This window comes from Bubalus kerabau, chromosome 1 (assembly GCF_029407905.1).
Source record: "Bubalus kerabau isolate K-KA32 ecotype Philippines breed swamp buffalo chromosome 1, PCC_UOA_SB_1v2, whole genome shotgun sequence".
NCBI lineage: Eukaryota > Metazoa > Chordata > Mammalia > Artiodactyla > Bovidae > Bubalus > Bubalus kerabau.
The window spans coordinates 229,448,434-229,463,851 of NC_073624.1; the positions used below are offsets into that span (position 1 = coordinate 229,448,434).

General features: G+C 47.8%; 1 protein-coding gene across 2 annotated transcripts in view; it reads left to right on the forward strand.

Annotated features, from left to right (window-relative positions):
• The window catches only part of ABLIM3 (actin binding LIM protein family member 3), a 136,656-nt gene that overhangs the window by 87,891 nt on the left and 33,347 nt on the right, over window positions 1-15,418 (forward strand). For both annotated transcript variants that reach the window (XR_008706150.1, XM_055557952.1), the window contains exon 8: window positions 2,866-2,953. Coding sequence is in view for 1 of the 2 variants with exons in the window: in XM_055557952.1 (XP_055413927.1) it covers window positions 2,866-2,953 (88 nt within the window). In the remaining variant the exon portion in view is untranslated. The remainder of the gene's footprint in view (window positions 1-2,865; window positions 2,954-15,418) is intronic.

The window sequence follows — 15,418 nt, forward strand, 5'->3', positions numbered from 1 at the left end:
TCTCTTTCCTGTATGATGTGGAAATCGTCCGCCAGCATTTCCAGTGGAAGGAGAGCTTTCTCTTTCCTAATAGCTCGGCAAGCATCCTGGAACTGGCTCTCACTGGAGAACCTCAGGCCCTTCTCCAGACCAGTCACTGTGAGCATAGCGTTGGAATAACCACATGGATTGACATGGGGAACGGGTAGTCATTCCCACCCAGGAAAAGCTTGATGCTGTTTCTGGAGGAAGGAGGAAGGCTGTCAGCCAGACCAAAACAACAGCCTCCTGCTATGGGCCCCGGTATGTTTCTGGGTACACAGTAGGCACTTAATTAAATTCCGTGTCCCCTTCCCACCCCAGGCCACCCCACAGTCCCTTCCTCAGTGACAGAACTCAGCATGCTGAGTGCCGACCACACTCCTTTTTGCTGGTCTGTGTCCTTGCTGGGGAGAATCACAGCCCTGGGGTCCTATGCTGCCTGCCTCATGTTGCTGGGGTTCTCAGTCCTCGCCAAGGGGGCCCATTTTCCAGCTACTGATTCTTTGTCCTGAACACTGTGTTCTGGACTTTGGCTTGCTAACAGAATGTCTCATCTTATCCCCCTGACTGGTTCCCCTTGTGCTGGCACCAGCGGCTATGTGGCCTCCCTCCCACTCCCTCAGGTGGCTTCCGTGCCATCCTTGGCAGAGTTTCTGAGATGTGCACAGAGCCTCTTTCGGCTAGAGCAGGGTGCTGGGGTGTGACATTTAGGAAGATGCCAGCTTCAGTTTTGCCAACCCACTGTTGCCATTCTAGAAACAGATCTATAATTGAAATGATAAAGAGACACAAAGTAGGAAGAGACTACTAATTAAAACGATTATCCCTGTCATGGTATGGGAGAATCAGTCCCACGACATCTCAGCTTGGGAAAATAGCAGGTCCTTCCAGAGTTTGAACACCATTTGCTTGGGTGACGATAAGGACATTCTCTCATTAGTGGGAGCTGTGCAAAAAACCAAGACGGCAAAAAAAAAAAAGGGGGGATTTGGGATTTTTTTTCTTTTTTAAAAAGCCTGCCCTTTCCATCCATTTGCTTAATTTTTAGAATAAATCAAGTATCTCCCAAATAGATAAACCCATGCCCAACTACCCCCCGCCCCAAACACACACACAAGATTTGGAGATAAGCCTTAGCATTATGCAATTATAATACAATATTTTTAAGATTTTTTTGATGTGGGCCATTTTTAACGTCTTTATTGAATTTGTTACAGTATTGCTTCTGCTCTTATATTTTGGCTTTTTGGCTGTGAAATCTTAGCTCCCTCACCAGTCATGGAACTCAAACCCACACCCACCCCCTCCCTTACATTGGAAGGCAAAGCCTTAACCAATGATGGCTAGAAGTCCCTACAATTTTTGAATTGGAAGGAGCCTATTAGCATCAGACCAAGTGATGGCTGGGGAGGGGTCCTTTAACAATACCCAGTATCCATCAATTTGCCCCAAGCATATCCCCCCAAAAGGGAGGCTGAGTTGGTTGGATGGCATCGCTGCCCCAGTGGACATGAACTTGAATGAACTCCAGAAGATGGTGAGGGACTGGGAGGCCTGGCATGCTGCAGTCCATGGGGTCGCAAAGAGTCGGACACAACTTAGGGACTAAACAACAGCAACAACATACCCCCAAAAAAACTTTGCCCTAACCTGAAATATACACCTTCAAAATGAGCCCCACCTTCCAACCCCATTGCTGCCTGAAGCTCCTCCATACAGCAGTTCTCGAGCCACCAGGGAAGGGCCCTCGTGAGTCAGGTCCTCTCAGTTAGGCTGCGGTGTCAGGACTGTCTGCCCTCCAGGGAGCAGCTCCCACGTGGCTACTGGCTTCCATTGGGACCTTGAGTCACAACCTTCTCCGAGGTGCTTTCTTCCACCTAAAAAGGAGTTCTCAGCTTCAGGTCATTTCCATTTTCACTTGAAATAATGCATAGGGAAACAAAGTGGGAATAGGGAAGGGGGCTCATCAATGCCAGATTGGGGCAGAGGCTCCCAAGCACAGTAGTTATGGGACTGGCCTGGGGGTCAGCGACTTCCTCACAGGTCCTGGCTTTGTGGGTCTCATTTGCCCAGTGAGCCCCCAAAATGTGTCTGTCCTGTGCCCTCTCACCATTTTTGCCATGCCTATGAGCCTCATGTATTCATTCTTACCTAATGCTTTATCTTATCTTCAAGTTGGCTCTCTTGCAAATAAGAAAACTTGTGCAACATAACAGGAAAACCAGGATCACTTGCCATGTTGCCAGTAACTAAAAAATGGTGTTCTAGTGGAGGCTTCAAGACTCTTACCTATTCTCATGCCCTAAAAGGTAGATTAGTGAGGTTTGGATAGATGTTACCTTCTGGACCAAACTGATATTTTCTCCTTGGAAAAAAAAAGAATAGATAGAGGATTGAAAAGGAACTCTCTCTCTCTCTTTTTTCCCCCCCACATGAATTCAGTGTTATTAAACCTGAGGATCCCTTTAAAACATGTCTTGAATCACTGGCAGTAAGGGCCCATTGTTGGGGAAATGCTGAGATGTCCTCAAAGTAAGACTGTTTTCTCATCAGGAAATAAGGCAGTAGGACCAGAGGCCTCCAACTGGCCCTTCCGTTGCTGGAATAGATATGACGGTGTCCAGGCAGGTCCGCTGAAAGCTTTCAGATGCCCATGGTATGGAATCACCAAGCTTCTGGCAGATGTTTAGATTGTTCTGGGGTACTCCCTTGGGTAGATCCCAGCCAGCCTCAGGGCCGTGAAGATGCCAATGACACTAATGAGTCAGGAAACGTTAGACTCGACCTGCCCTGCTGGACGGCCGCCACAGCGCTGACCTCCTCTTTTATCTTTTATTCCCGTAGGCGGGAGGGAAGCACTACCACCCCACCTGCGCCAGGTGTGTGCGCTGCCACCAGATGTTCACCGAGGGGGAGGAGATGTACCTCACAGGTAAGCAAATCCGACCCTCGGGGAGGCCTTCCTCTCCGCTTATGACTGGAAAGGAGAGAGCCTCCTTCCGTCCCGGTGCTGTCTGTGCTGTTGTCTTGTCCTCAACTCTGTGATTAATTCACCCCTCTCTGGGTGGTTCAGGAAAGTTGCCGGTGTGGCTAATGTGAAGTGACATGTAATCTGCCTTCCGTCCCTTTGTGCCTCCCCCCGCTGCTCGGCTGGCCCGCTTCCCTGGCAGTTCTCTCTGAGCAGACTCCCCTGGCTCTGCCTCGAGGTGGGAGGTTGAGCTCCTTCAGGCCAAGGGGTCAGAGAACAGGAGGATGACGGGGTTGCAGAGTGTCTGCACTATCACAGCGCCTACCGCCGCCTCCCTCTCCCACCCCACCCTCCACATCTCAGAGCATCACACCTGGCCACTGCCTGGCCGCCCCTCTCAGGAAGGACCAAAAGGAATGCGAGGGAGCCAAGAGTCACCAAAAAGCTAATCAGAGCTGCTTTTCCTCTGCCACTTCCCAGGGTCCAGCCCTCTGGCCCCAGGAGTCCTGCTCCAGTCTCCCAATTAGTCTCCAGGCACTGCTCAGTCCTCCTTCCTCTGCCCAGTCCATCATTCTCAGGCATCAGTGTTCTTGGCAGAGCCCTGTTGAGGGGTCTTTGGGAGACCTCTGGGCCCACTAATTAGATGCAAACACTGCAGCCTAGTATTAAAGACACTCTCAGTGAGGACTCCATCTGCCTTGAACAAACTCAACACTTCAGCTTGCCAGAGCCAACTGGCAACCATTCCTTCAACCATTCAAAAACTCCCGGATACCTACCAGCAGACTGAAGGGTCCACAGTGAGTCCCAACCCTATACCCATGGCTCTGATGTCCACGGGGCAGGTGGACCATGGTCAGTAGTCACACAGATAACTGTCAACTGTGATGAGTTGTACGGTGGGAAGGAGTGTGAACTGTGAGAGCACATGATGGGGTGGGGAGGGGCGGCTGGGAGGGTCCCTGATGAGGGGCCAGGGTTCCAAGGAGGAGTGAGTGTTAACTGGGCAAAGAGGGGAGGGATGGAATTAGCCAACCTAAGGGCATAGAATCTGCCGGCCTCTTGCTTGGCAGTGGGGGTGCAGGAGGGCGGGTAAAGAAATGGCAAGTGTGGGAGACCGAGAGGAGCCAGTGTGGCCGGGTGCAGCAGAAGGTGAGAGAGGAGGGCAGGATAGGCTGCTGCTGCTGCTGTGAGGTCGCTTCAGTTGTGTCCGACTCTGTGCGACCCCATAGACGGCAGCCCACCAGGCTCCCCCATCCCTGGGAGTCTCCCGGCAAGAGTACTGGAGTGGGGTGCCATTGCCTTCTCCGCAGGACAGGCTAGGCTGGGCCTTCTGGCAGGGATGGTGTTCACCCTCAAATGATCTCATGGTCCTGGTGCCTTCAAGTAGCCACTCTTCACTCGCAGAGCTCCTACCATTGTAGGCCAAGTTAGAGGCATTGCCCACTTCTAAAGCCCCCCAGATGTCCCCAATCCCCACCCAAGCTCACTAGTTCCCCCCTGAACCCTCAGAGCCTTCTGTTTGCACCTGGTCGCCTCCAGCCTGCATTGAGCCATTGGCCACCTCCCTGAGAACCTTGCCTCTGACATTGGCCCCTCAGCCCTGGCATTGACCCCCGTGCACTCACTCGACTGCTGATCACTGTTGGCTGAATTTCTGTGCTAGCCATCTGCAGATGTTTGAATAGTCATCTTGGGGAGGGCATTTCTTTGGGAGACACCTTCCTCCTGGTTTCCTCGCAAGGCAAATGGAAGGTCAGAAAGGCTATTATGAGGAGCTTAGCTTCCTCTCAAGCTTGTCCAAGCCACACATGCCCACGCCAGGAGTTGCCTCAAGATGTAATGAATCCCCTTTGCCTAGAGCTGGTTTCTAAACCTCAGCACTGTTGACATATGGGGCGAGATCATTCTTTGGTGTGGAGACTGCCCTGTGTATTTCAGGATGTTCAGTAGCGTCCCTGGCCTCTGCCCACTAAATGCATAATGTACATCTTCTTGTTGTGACAACCAAAAATATCTCAGACATTGCCCCAGGAGGCATAATCAACCTGGGTTGAGAACCACTAGCCCAGAGCTATTCAGCAGAATCTCATACCATCTGCTAGGAAAGCTAAAACATGGTTTCCTTGCTGGACTAGGCAAGGGGACAGTTTCTAAGATGCTTTGACCCTACAACCACTGACTTGTATGTATAGTCATATGAGTGTTCGAGGTGAATAGACCCCAGGAGTCACTCTAGGCTGTGAAGTAACAGTCCTCATTGTATAGAAGGGAAAAGTGAGCCCCAGAAAGAAGAAGAGATTCGCATGAGAACTTGAGGGTACAGGGGCAAAGGTGGGGAAGCTGGCCTTATGACTTCCGCCCCAGAGCTCTCCCCATCTTGCCTCCTGGGACCCAGGCCCTGACAGCTACTCAGGTCCCTGCAGGGACTAGGCTCCCTCTTTCCAGAAGCACCGGTCCCTCAGTGCCTGGGTCCCTAAGTGGTTCCTACTGCAGTACCCTGTGTTATGTGATGGGAAGCCCATGTGAGTCTCAGCACGCTGCATGGTATCTTCATGGGCCCCGAGAAATAGACTTTGCACTTGGTTTGAAAGTTTGCTGCATGGTATTCCCCTCCCCAGAGGATGAGGTGGTTGGATGGTATCACTGACTCAATGGACATGAGTTTGATCAAACTCCAGGATATAGTGAAGGACAGGGAAGCCTGGCATGCTGCAGTCTAAGGGGTCGCAAAGAGTTGGACACAACTTAGCAACTGAACAACAACAAATTCCTCTCACCCTTCTCTGGTGAAGCCCTTTGCTAGTATTGAAACTGGCCTCATGTTCGTATCACTGGAAATTAAGATCTCTCCTTTCCTGTCTGAATTCCCAATGCTGATATTTGCCCATTTGGTGTTTTGAATCCTGGCTCCGCTGTTTAGTAAGTTTTTGACCTCTTAAAAACTCTAAACCCTTATTTCCTAGACTGTAAAAGGAGGTAGTAACAGTCACTATAATATAGCATATAGTAAGATCCCTGGACTTCCCTGGTGGCTCAATGGTAAAGAATCTGCCTGACAACACAGGAGATGTGAGTTCGATCGTTGGGTCAGGAAGATCCCCTGGAGAAGGAAATGACAACCCACTCCAGTATTCTTGCCTGGGAGAAACCATGGACAGAGGAGCCTGGCAGACTACAGTGCATGGGGTCGCAAGAGTCGGACATGACTTAAGGACTAAACCACCACCACCAAGGTCCTGACATGCAGGGAGCTCTTAGTTCCCTCCTGCAGCAGATGCCTACTGAGCACCGCCTATGTACCCAGTGCTTTTCTAACAACTGGAGATGTGTCCGTAAGCAAGTCCCCTTCCCTCCTGGAGCTTACATCCTCTTGTTCCAGTATCTTCCAAGCCCTGCATTAGATCAGAACTTCACAGATTGCTGAAAGAGTTAAGTGATGAAGTGAGTAGCTTTGTGATCAGGAGAGAGAGTGCACAAATGTCTCCAGGAGGTGGAGATATTCTTGGTGATAAAGAAGGGTTTGTCACCCTCCTCCTTAATTATCCCCTTCCCTACTTCCCTGGCTCCTGGGAGTGGGAGTAATTGCAGGGCATTCAGGGACCTGCCTCGAGGGATGCTGAGTGATCCTGGAATGAGGGGGTCCGGGCCATCCACTGCTGGAGTCCTGCTGACTTGGGCTATGGGCATCTCAGAGGTGGCAGCCACCAGGGGCTTCTGCTTCCACTGGGAACTGGGCTTGTGATCGCCTTGGACACCCTCCCTGGGCAGGGTACCAAGACTCAAAATGATCTTTCCCAGAAATGGCAAGAACACTGTCCTCCCAGGCAGCACAGGAGTGGTGGGGACCAGTTCAGAAGACTCCTGGGTCCAGGCATAAGCACTTCCGCTAAGGAGCTGTGACCTTGAGAATAACTTCCTTGTCTGAGGTCTCTTCCTTCACCTGTAAAATGAGGAAGTTGTCACTGTCTTTCATTCAAACATTCACACTGAGGTCATGGTTGTGCCAGGCTCTCTGTTATGTGCTGGGTGCCCAGAGATGAACAAGGCAGGATGCTGGCTTCGGTGGTGGAGTTTACTATCAGGAGCAGAAGACTGACTTAATCAAACAGAAGTGCAAACATCCAGGGACAAGCTGTGATAAGACTATGACGGGGAAGCTTGGAAATAACTGGAGTATGTTATAAGGCTCCTCATCTAGTCTGGGAGGTCTGGCGAAGCTCTGCTGCTGAAGGGAACGTTCAAGCCCAGATCTTGATGTTGAGTAGGAGGTGGGAGGGTACAGAGGGGAGGGAAGAGTGTGGAAGCAGAGAGAACAGCAGGTGCAAAGGCCCAAACGGGAGGAAGCTTTATGTGGTGGAGAAACCGAGACAGGCCCACCTACCCCGTGCACAGACAGCAAGCGAGGGCCTCCATAATATTAAAGGACAGGGTGAATGTGAGGATGCTCAGTGCCCCATAAAACAGTGTGCACATAGGAGGGTGGGTTAGGAAGCCTGCAAAGCTTATAAACCCAGTCTTGTCATCCCCGTGGCAGGACACTATGTTACTGGCAACTGTGTTACTCAGGAGGACATTTGGGTCAGTTTGATTGTGTTTTAATTACTGTGTGATGGCTTTCTGATGGGCTCTAATTGGGAGAGGTCTGACATCTGTCTGGATAAGAACTTCCGGGGCCCCAGGGGACAAGAGCAAGTTTTCTTTCATTTGTTTCATGTTCTGTTGTGGGTTCATCTTTAAAGTCTTTTTGTAAAGATGCCAGATTTCTAATCTGTTTGTTGTCCAAACCCTTCATTTGGGCTTCACCAAGAAATTAGGTCACCGGTTTTGTCCAGCAAATGTTTGCCAAAATGCTGCGGGTTATGGGCAAAACTTATACAAATATCACAGAAGTTGCATACAGTTGCTAGATTAGAGGGAGTTTTTCTAAACCCAAAATGTGGCTCGTGAGATAGATTTTGCTCTTATTCTTGTGCCTGTGCCCCAGAAAAAGGAAAGATGGGCCTTTTTCTCTCCTTCTGTCTACACTAAATGCTTTCCTTTTCTGAGGACCTGAGACAGAGAATAACACTAGAAACATTGGATTTCAGCTGTATGTTTTTAAATAGGTCTCTGCTATCATTTGTATATTTAATTAAAGCACACCAGGCAGGAAATCACTCACAGAATCCTAGGACAAATCTTGCTGCTAAGGAAAAACACTGTAACAAATCGTAGGTCCTAACAATAATGAGAATAAATGCCATCAGCTGGTATTTGCTAAGCACTTACTGTGTGCCAGTACATTTCTGAGTTTTAAATGCAGTATCTCATTTTATCCTTCAAACCCTGTGAATTGAAAGTTATTCATATCTTCAGTTCAGAGAACAAGAAAGTTTAGAAAAGTTACATCTCTGAGCCAAGGTTAGCTAGCCTGTCTTGCTTTGTTAGAGGCATTTTTTCCACTTATCATCAGAATTCTTAACCTGTGGTTCACAGTTGGCCTTCTGAATTCAATAAACCCCCTGACATTGCTTGCCGGAGTTTGCTTATGGGTGCGTTTCTCTAAGGATAGGGTGTGTGGCTTTTATCAACTTTTCAGAGCTGTTTATGGCTCAAAGTAAAGTGAAAAAAGCTTTAGTTCTGTTTTAATGCAAATCCCAAACAGAGCCCTGAATGCTTTGGTAATTACACCATACACTTCTCTTGGAAAACTGACTCTGTTTCAGATAACTTTTTTTTTTTTTTCCAGTTTAGATGATATAAGGTCCTGGTACGAGGAGGTGTGTCTTTCTGGCTCAGCTGGAGAAGCCTTTGATATTTAGCTGAGGCCTCATTTCCCTCTGACAAGTACCTCATAAGAGGTGCCCTGAGCTCATAGATTGTTCAAGAGAGGGCCGCCCATCATGATAGATGGTGGAACACCAGCCCTCTGTCATCGTCTCCACATCTCATCAAACCACACTTTAAAAAGCACTAATGAAACATTGGTTGCTCTAATTTAGTAGTTTAGCAGTGTTATTTTAAATTGAATCTCTCTACTGACAGCTTAGGTTGTAGGAGTCATGCTTAAAAACTTTAAATCTTATGTTTCCCCAATCCTGCTACATAATTTTAGACTCTTCAAACATAGCCTAACTGTACTAAATTGATATTTCCTCAAGTCTGAGTCTTCGAAGCATATTTCATTTTAAATAGAGTACATTTTAATTTTTGATGAGCTGTAATTTTTTTTAGATATTTAGGGTTACCAAACATCTTGAATCATATAGAAAATATTATAGCGTGGTAGTTTAAGACTTGTACGTGTATAGTCTGTTTCCAACTTGCTCCTTGCACCACAAACTCGAGACGACGTGGCCATTTTCTCGCCAGTTACATGTCACATCAACTTCGCCAGCCAATTTGTCCATGTTGGTCAGAATTAGGTCTAGAGTAGCAATTTCCCTGGTTGCTTCCTCTATTTTCTAGGAAACAAAATTGCCTGCTGGGGAAGTCAAGAACTTGTCAGATACTCGGGTTTTAGCTCAATGAGATGTTTTATTGGTGTGGACTTCTTAGGTGGCAGGAATTCAACTCGAATGACGTCAGGTAAAAGGGGACTGATGAGCTCACAAGACTTGGGAGTGTCCAGGAGCAGCCCAGCTGGGTTGAGGGGCGCACAGGGGGCAGCAGGTGGGTCTTCTCCCTGCTCCTATTGTGTGCGGCTTCCCCTGTGCGGATCCAGGCTGACTGCCTGCCTGTCAGGGGAAGGAGGGTGTGGCCAGCCCCTGGGCACTGTGGGAGCAGCGAGGCAGCATCTCCTGCCCAGTTCAGCAGAGAAGCCCCAAAGTGATGCCAGGGAGCCTAGCTTTGGGCACATGTGGACACAGGCGGGGAGGCAACAATAGGTGAACAGGGAAAACATCTAAGCCTCCAAACTCCAGTTTCCCTCTCTTAAAACACTGATAACCACAGGCCCTATCTTACCAGGCTCTGGTGAGGATTAAATGAACAAGTACACAGAAAAGCCGTCCCATCAAACCTGCCACCACCAGCCCACCAGCCCAAGCTCGTGGTACACACCCAGTGACGTCAGAAGGGCCATTCCCCCGAGCCGTGACTGATAAATGCTGGCTGCTGCTAACATTATCATCGTTATCAATACCTAGCATAGGGCTCAGCGTATGTTAGTGATCATTATTGTTTTTTACTCAGTTACTATTGTTGTAAAGTATGTAACATAAAGTCTGGCACAGGCAGTCTCTAAGTACTATTTATAACAATAAGAATAATAAGACTACTTAGCACCTGACACAGACGAAGCACTCAATACACTTGAATTACAGCGCTATTACTATTGTTCGCATCCTGTGAGTTACTAGGCGCCTCCAGGCTGCCCATTCTCTTTCCCTTGTGCTGCCTACTCGCCTCTGTGGCAACCAGCATCATGGTGGCCAAGCACTTTCCTCCTTCACACTTTTCATTAAGCTTCAGGCCTACTTGATCATGTCAGGCCCAGGCAAACTGGTCTTTTCCACTTCTCCCCAGTGCCTTCATCCCTGGGCACCAGCCCAGCCTTCCAGAAGGTGTGCTGGCCGCCAAGCCAGGCTTCTGCTCAGTGACTGCACCTGCCCAACCAGCCCTCTGCTTGCTGCGTGCCCCTCGCCCAGCCAGGTGCCAGCTCTGGGAGGAGGAGAGTAAGCACCACGCACCCCCTGCAGGTCTCCCCATTACTCCCTTCCCCTCACCCTAACTAGATCCTGGCCAACGGGGTTTGACAAAAAAAAAAAAGCAGCAACAACTGACACTTACATGGTGCCTGCTCTTGGCGGACACTGTTCTCAGAGCTCTACACGTATTAACGCATTAATCCATACAGCAGATGTACAAGGCGGGTACTATAACTGTCTCTATGTTCTAGATGGGGAAACTGAGGCACAGAGCGGTCACTGCCCTGCTCTAGGCAATGAAACTAGTAGGTGTCATAACCAGGATTGAACCTTTGAGGAATATTACATTAAATAATGTATAAACTGCCTCATATATGGTGAAGATTTCCCAGTGGCCAAGATTATAATGATGATCCTGTTGTTACTGGGCTTCCCTGGTGGCTCAGATGGTAAAGAGTCCGCCTGCAATGAGGGACAACTGGGTTCGTCCCCTGGATTGGGAAGATCCTCTGGAGAAGGGAAGGGGGACCCACTCCAGTATTCTTGCCTGGGGAATCCCACAGAGAGGAGCCTGGTGCACTACAGTGGCAACGAGTCACAAAGAGTCCAACACGGCTGAGGAACCTTCACTCACTCACTCAGTTGTTATTACTACATGTCAAATTCAACAAAAGGGCTGACTCCCCGTTCTCCTCTTGCTAAGACTAGAACCCTTGGTAACAAGTGAACAGTGTCCTTTGGTCTACAGAAGCGTCCCCTAGTGGTGGGCGTGGGGAATTTTTTTAAGTTGAGGTAGTATGCTGCTGTTGCAGCTGCTAGGTCCCTTCAGTCGTGTCGGACTCTGTGCAACCTCGTAGACGGCAGCCCACCAGGCTCCCCTGTCCCTGGGATTCTCCAGGCGAGAACACTGGAGTGGGTTGCCATTTCCTTCTCCAATGCATGAAAGTGAAAAGTGAAAGTGAAATCACTCAGTCGTGTCCGACTCTTAGCGACCCCATGGTATACACATACATAAAATTACCCATTTTAGAGTGAACACCTTAGTAGCTTTTGGTGCATTCACAATGCTGTGCAACCACTGCTTCAATCTAGTTCCAAAACATTGTCATCACCCCAAAAAGAAACCCGCAGCCATTAAGCAATTGCTCCCTATTTCCCCTCCTCTGAGCCCCTGGCAGCCACCAGTTTGCTTTGTCTTCGGATGGCATATTTGGGGCATTTCATATAGATGTGGGCTTTTGTGTCTGGCTTCTTTCACTTAGCATAATGTCTTCCAGGTTCATCCACATTGTACCATGCATCAGTGTCTCCTTCCTTTTTACAGCTGAATAATATTCCATTTTATGGATATGCCATACTTGTTTATCTGAGTGGGGATTTTAAAGGAGCCTTTCCAAGGTCCCAGCAAGGCCGTTTCACAGAAATAGTGCTTCTAACATAAAGATGGAACTCAGAAACCTCACTTGTTACAATCCAGAGAAGGAACCTCACAGTCTGGCTGGGATCGGGGCTGAAATCTCAAATGCCTGCTTAAATGAGTGAGAAGGGCAGGGAGGCAGACAGCAGGGAGGGTCCCTGGCCTCCTGCAGGGTCTAAGGGCATTCATATGCAAAAATACTTTAAAATAAAAACATTGTGTTTGCCAAACAGAAGCTTCAGGTGGGCCAGTTTCAGTCCCTGCTGCATCTGTAAGCCTGGCTGGGCTTCCGGAAGACTGTGGCACCAGCTCCAGCTTTGGGTTTTATAAATCTCCACTAATGCAAAAAAAAAAAAAGAAAGATGTTGACAAATTGAATTTACAGGTCTGGCAGAGATGTGGGTGGGTCCCCAAAGCTTAAATAAGCCAAAATGTTACAGGGGTGAGGTGTATTGTAACCAGTCAGAGAGGTAAGACTGAACGCTGACTCTGCTAGGGATTCAGAACAGCCTTACTGCTCGGCTGAGGGACAGTTTTAGAGATTTAGATTTCTGACTCTGAGTCAGCTGAATCATAAATAGCTAATCTTTCACTTCCATAACATTTGCAGAATCTGGAATTGTGGCTGATAGTCTCAGAGGATGAGAGAGTGACTCGTGACATCACTAGTCTAACTAACGGTGTTGAAGTCTTGCAAGTTAGTTCTGTCGTGTCACATTGGTTTCTTTACCCCATGACATTCCAGGGGAACAGATTTGAAGTATAAACTGATAGTTAGCCTTGTGGTTCTCCAAGTTAGAATCAAAAATCACCTAGGGAGCTTGTTAAAACTGCAGATTCCCAGGCCCCCCTCTAGAAAATTGACTTCAGAAACTCTTGGGGGCAGGGCGGGAGTGGTCGGATTCTGCATTTCACCAGGCTGCTGGACAGGTGGTCCACAGGTCCCATTTTAACAAGCCCTAATCTACTAAATCTTACAGACACTCAATGTGGAATTGTAGCTGTCAGATCAGAGTTTAGACTATACCAGTTGTCCAAATCTCTGAGTCCAGTTCAGAGAATTCAACTGCCTAAAATAGAGTATCATGTTTCTTTTGTTTCTTCATTCATTCAGTATTTATTAAGAATCTGTGGTCCCTTCAGGTTTGTCCGTAGATAAAACAAATGTGAATCCTGCTCCTTGCAGAACCTACATTCTGGTCCAGATTGTTGAATAGGGAAAATTATTTTTTTTTCTGTACAGAGGTGCCTGTTAAGTTGGAAGCAGAATCTCTAAGGGTTTGGAGAGATAATAAACATCTATTAGGACCACATGATGTGTCTCCTCAAAAATGTCCCTGCTGAGCAATTATATACCCAATGTGTGCTTGAATACTGCCAGGGACAGGAGGCTCACTCTCTGAGTGAACCCATTCAGTCTTTAAAGGTTAAATTTTCCTTCCCTGAAACTTCTGCCCTTAATACTTTTTTTTTTTTCAATTTTTGAAAGTCTTTTAATTCATTTGTTTGCAATTTTGAAAGGCTATTTTCCATTTACAGTTGTTATGAAATATTGTCTATATTCCCTGTGTTGTACAATACAACCTTGATCCTGTCTTATATCCAGTACCTTGTACCTCCCACTCCCCTGCCCTTAATCCTTGTTCTACTTTGTAAGACTCACTGAGCAAGTTAATCTCTCTTCCCCTGGAGAGGCCTTGAAATATTCAAAAGTCCTTTCCTCCTTTCTGTTACGTCTCCTCTTCTCCATGGAGAAGACCCTGCTTTAAGGCCTAATTTTGGGTCCCCTCACCATCCTGGTCACCATTATCCTGTGGGCACATATCAGTCTGTCTCTGTTTTTTTAAAAAAATACAAAGACAGGCTCCAACCAGTCATTCATTCATCTGCATCAGGTACTATTTTAGGAAGAAACCTATTGACTGATGACATATGCAGACCATAATCTCACAGAAGTCTTTATGAACAAATCATCTTTTCTTACCTTCATTTATCTAAGTTTGCCACTAACTCCAGCAAATCCCTTCTCTTTATTTATATTATATATATATATAAAAATTTGTTTGTTTGGCTGGGCCCAGTCTTGGTTGCGGCATGTGGAATTTAGTTCCCTGACCAGGAATCAAACCCGGGCCCCCTACACTGGGAGCACAGAGTCTCCCTGGACCACCAGGAAAGTCCCCCTTCCCTCTTTAATTTAAATGATATACTGCCAAAACCCAAACTTCTGATTTTTAAAAATTTCAAAATTGTTTTTAATTTTTAAAGATTATAACTATTTAATTACAGTTTATTTCTTCCTTTTGACCCCTCCCTCCCCCTTCACACACACACACTACCTATGAAAATCTGCTTTCCTGTATGCAGAATGCTGAAGCCAACTGTGGCTCGGCCTTATTTCAGAACAGATATGTCTGTGGCCTGGAGAGATCATCTAGTCTGACCTGTTCCCTCTGCGCTTCATTTCCCCCGTGAGAACCTCCGTCTGACCCTTTACCTTCCCTGTGCCTCTCTCACTTAATCTCATGACCTTCCGAGACATCTGTGTCCCCCTCATCCATTTCCTACAATGACTGTAACATGTGCTTCCTGCCAGAACCACTGCAATAAACAACCCCTGGTGGATTCAGAGGCAACTCAGAGAGGACCCGGAAATGCTCTCTCTAATTATTCCCAAAGCTGGGGTCCCCACCCATCACTTGGTAGTGGACACACCCTAAGATCGCTGGCTCCAGCTGCAGACCCAGAGTCCCCCTACTGGGTTCCGAGAGCCATTGCACTTTACATTGGGAGGAAATACACTCATGTAGAACCATTTAGCATCAGCAAGCAAACACCTGCAAACATCAGCAAACAAGAATCAGATCCCTATCCCTCAAGTGACAAAACTGGCCCTGGAATTCAAATTTTTGAGGTGAAAATAATGTCTCAGACCCTCCAAAGCCTACCTCACTGTTACTCAGATGAAGAAACTGGGACGGAGCAGAGCCCAGAAGGGCTGCTTGCTTTGGGCCCCTCCTGTCTCCACCTCACTGTTCAGCCTTACACTACCCGCTGTCACTTCCTCAGTCTCCAGCCCTAGTGGTTCCAGGCAACAAACTGTAATGGAAAAGATATTCTAAAAACAAAGTCAGACAAACAAATGCCATCTGGGAGCTCAGGAATCTAGCCATTTGCTGGCTCCTTTCCTTTTAGGGTTGATTACAGGAACAGTGGCACCAGAGGGATAACATGTTCCTATTTTTCCTTCTAATCCAGGACACCTGTCCTTTCTTTGGGGAATGTGTGATATTTGGGGCTTCTTCTTAACACGTGACTGGCCACCTGTTGCTCATGCCTTTCCAAATAGGCCTGTCCGGTCGGGGCCTGGCCAACTGGACT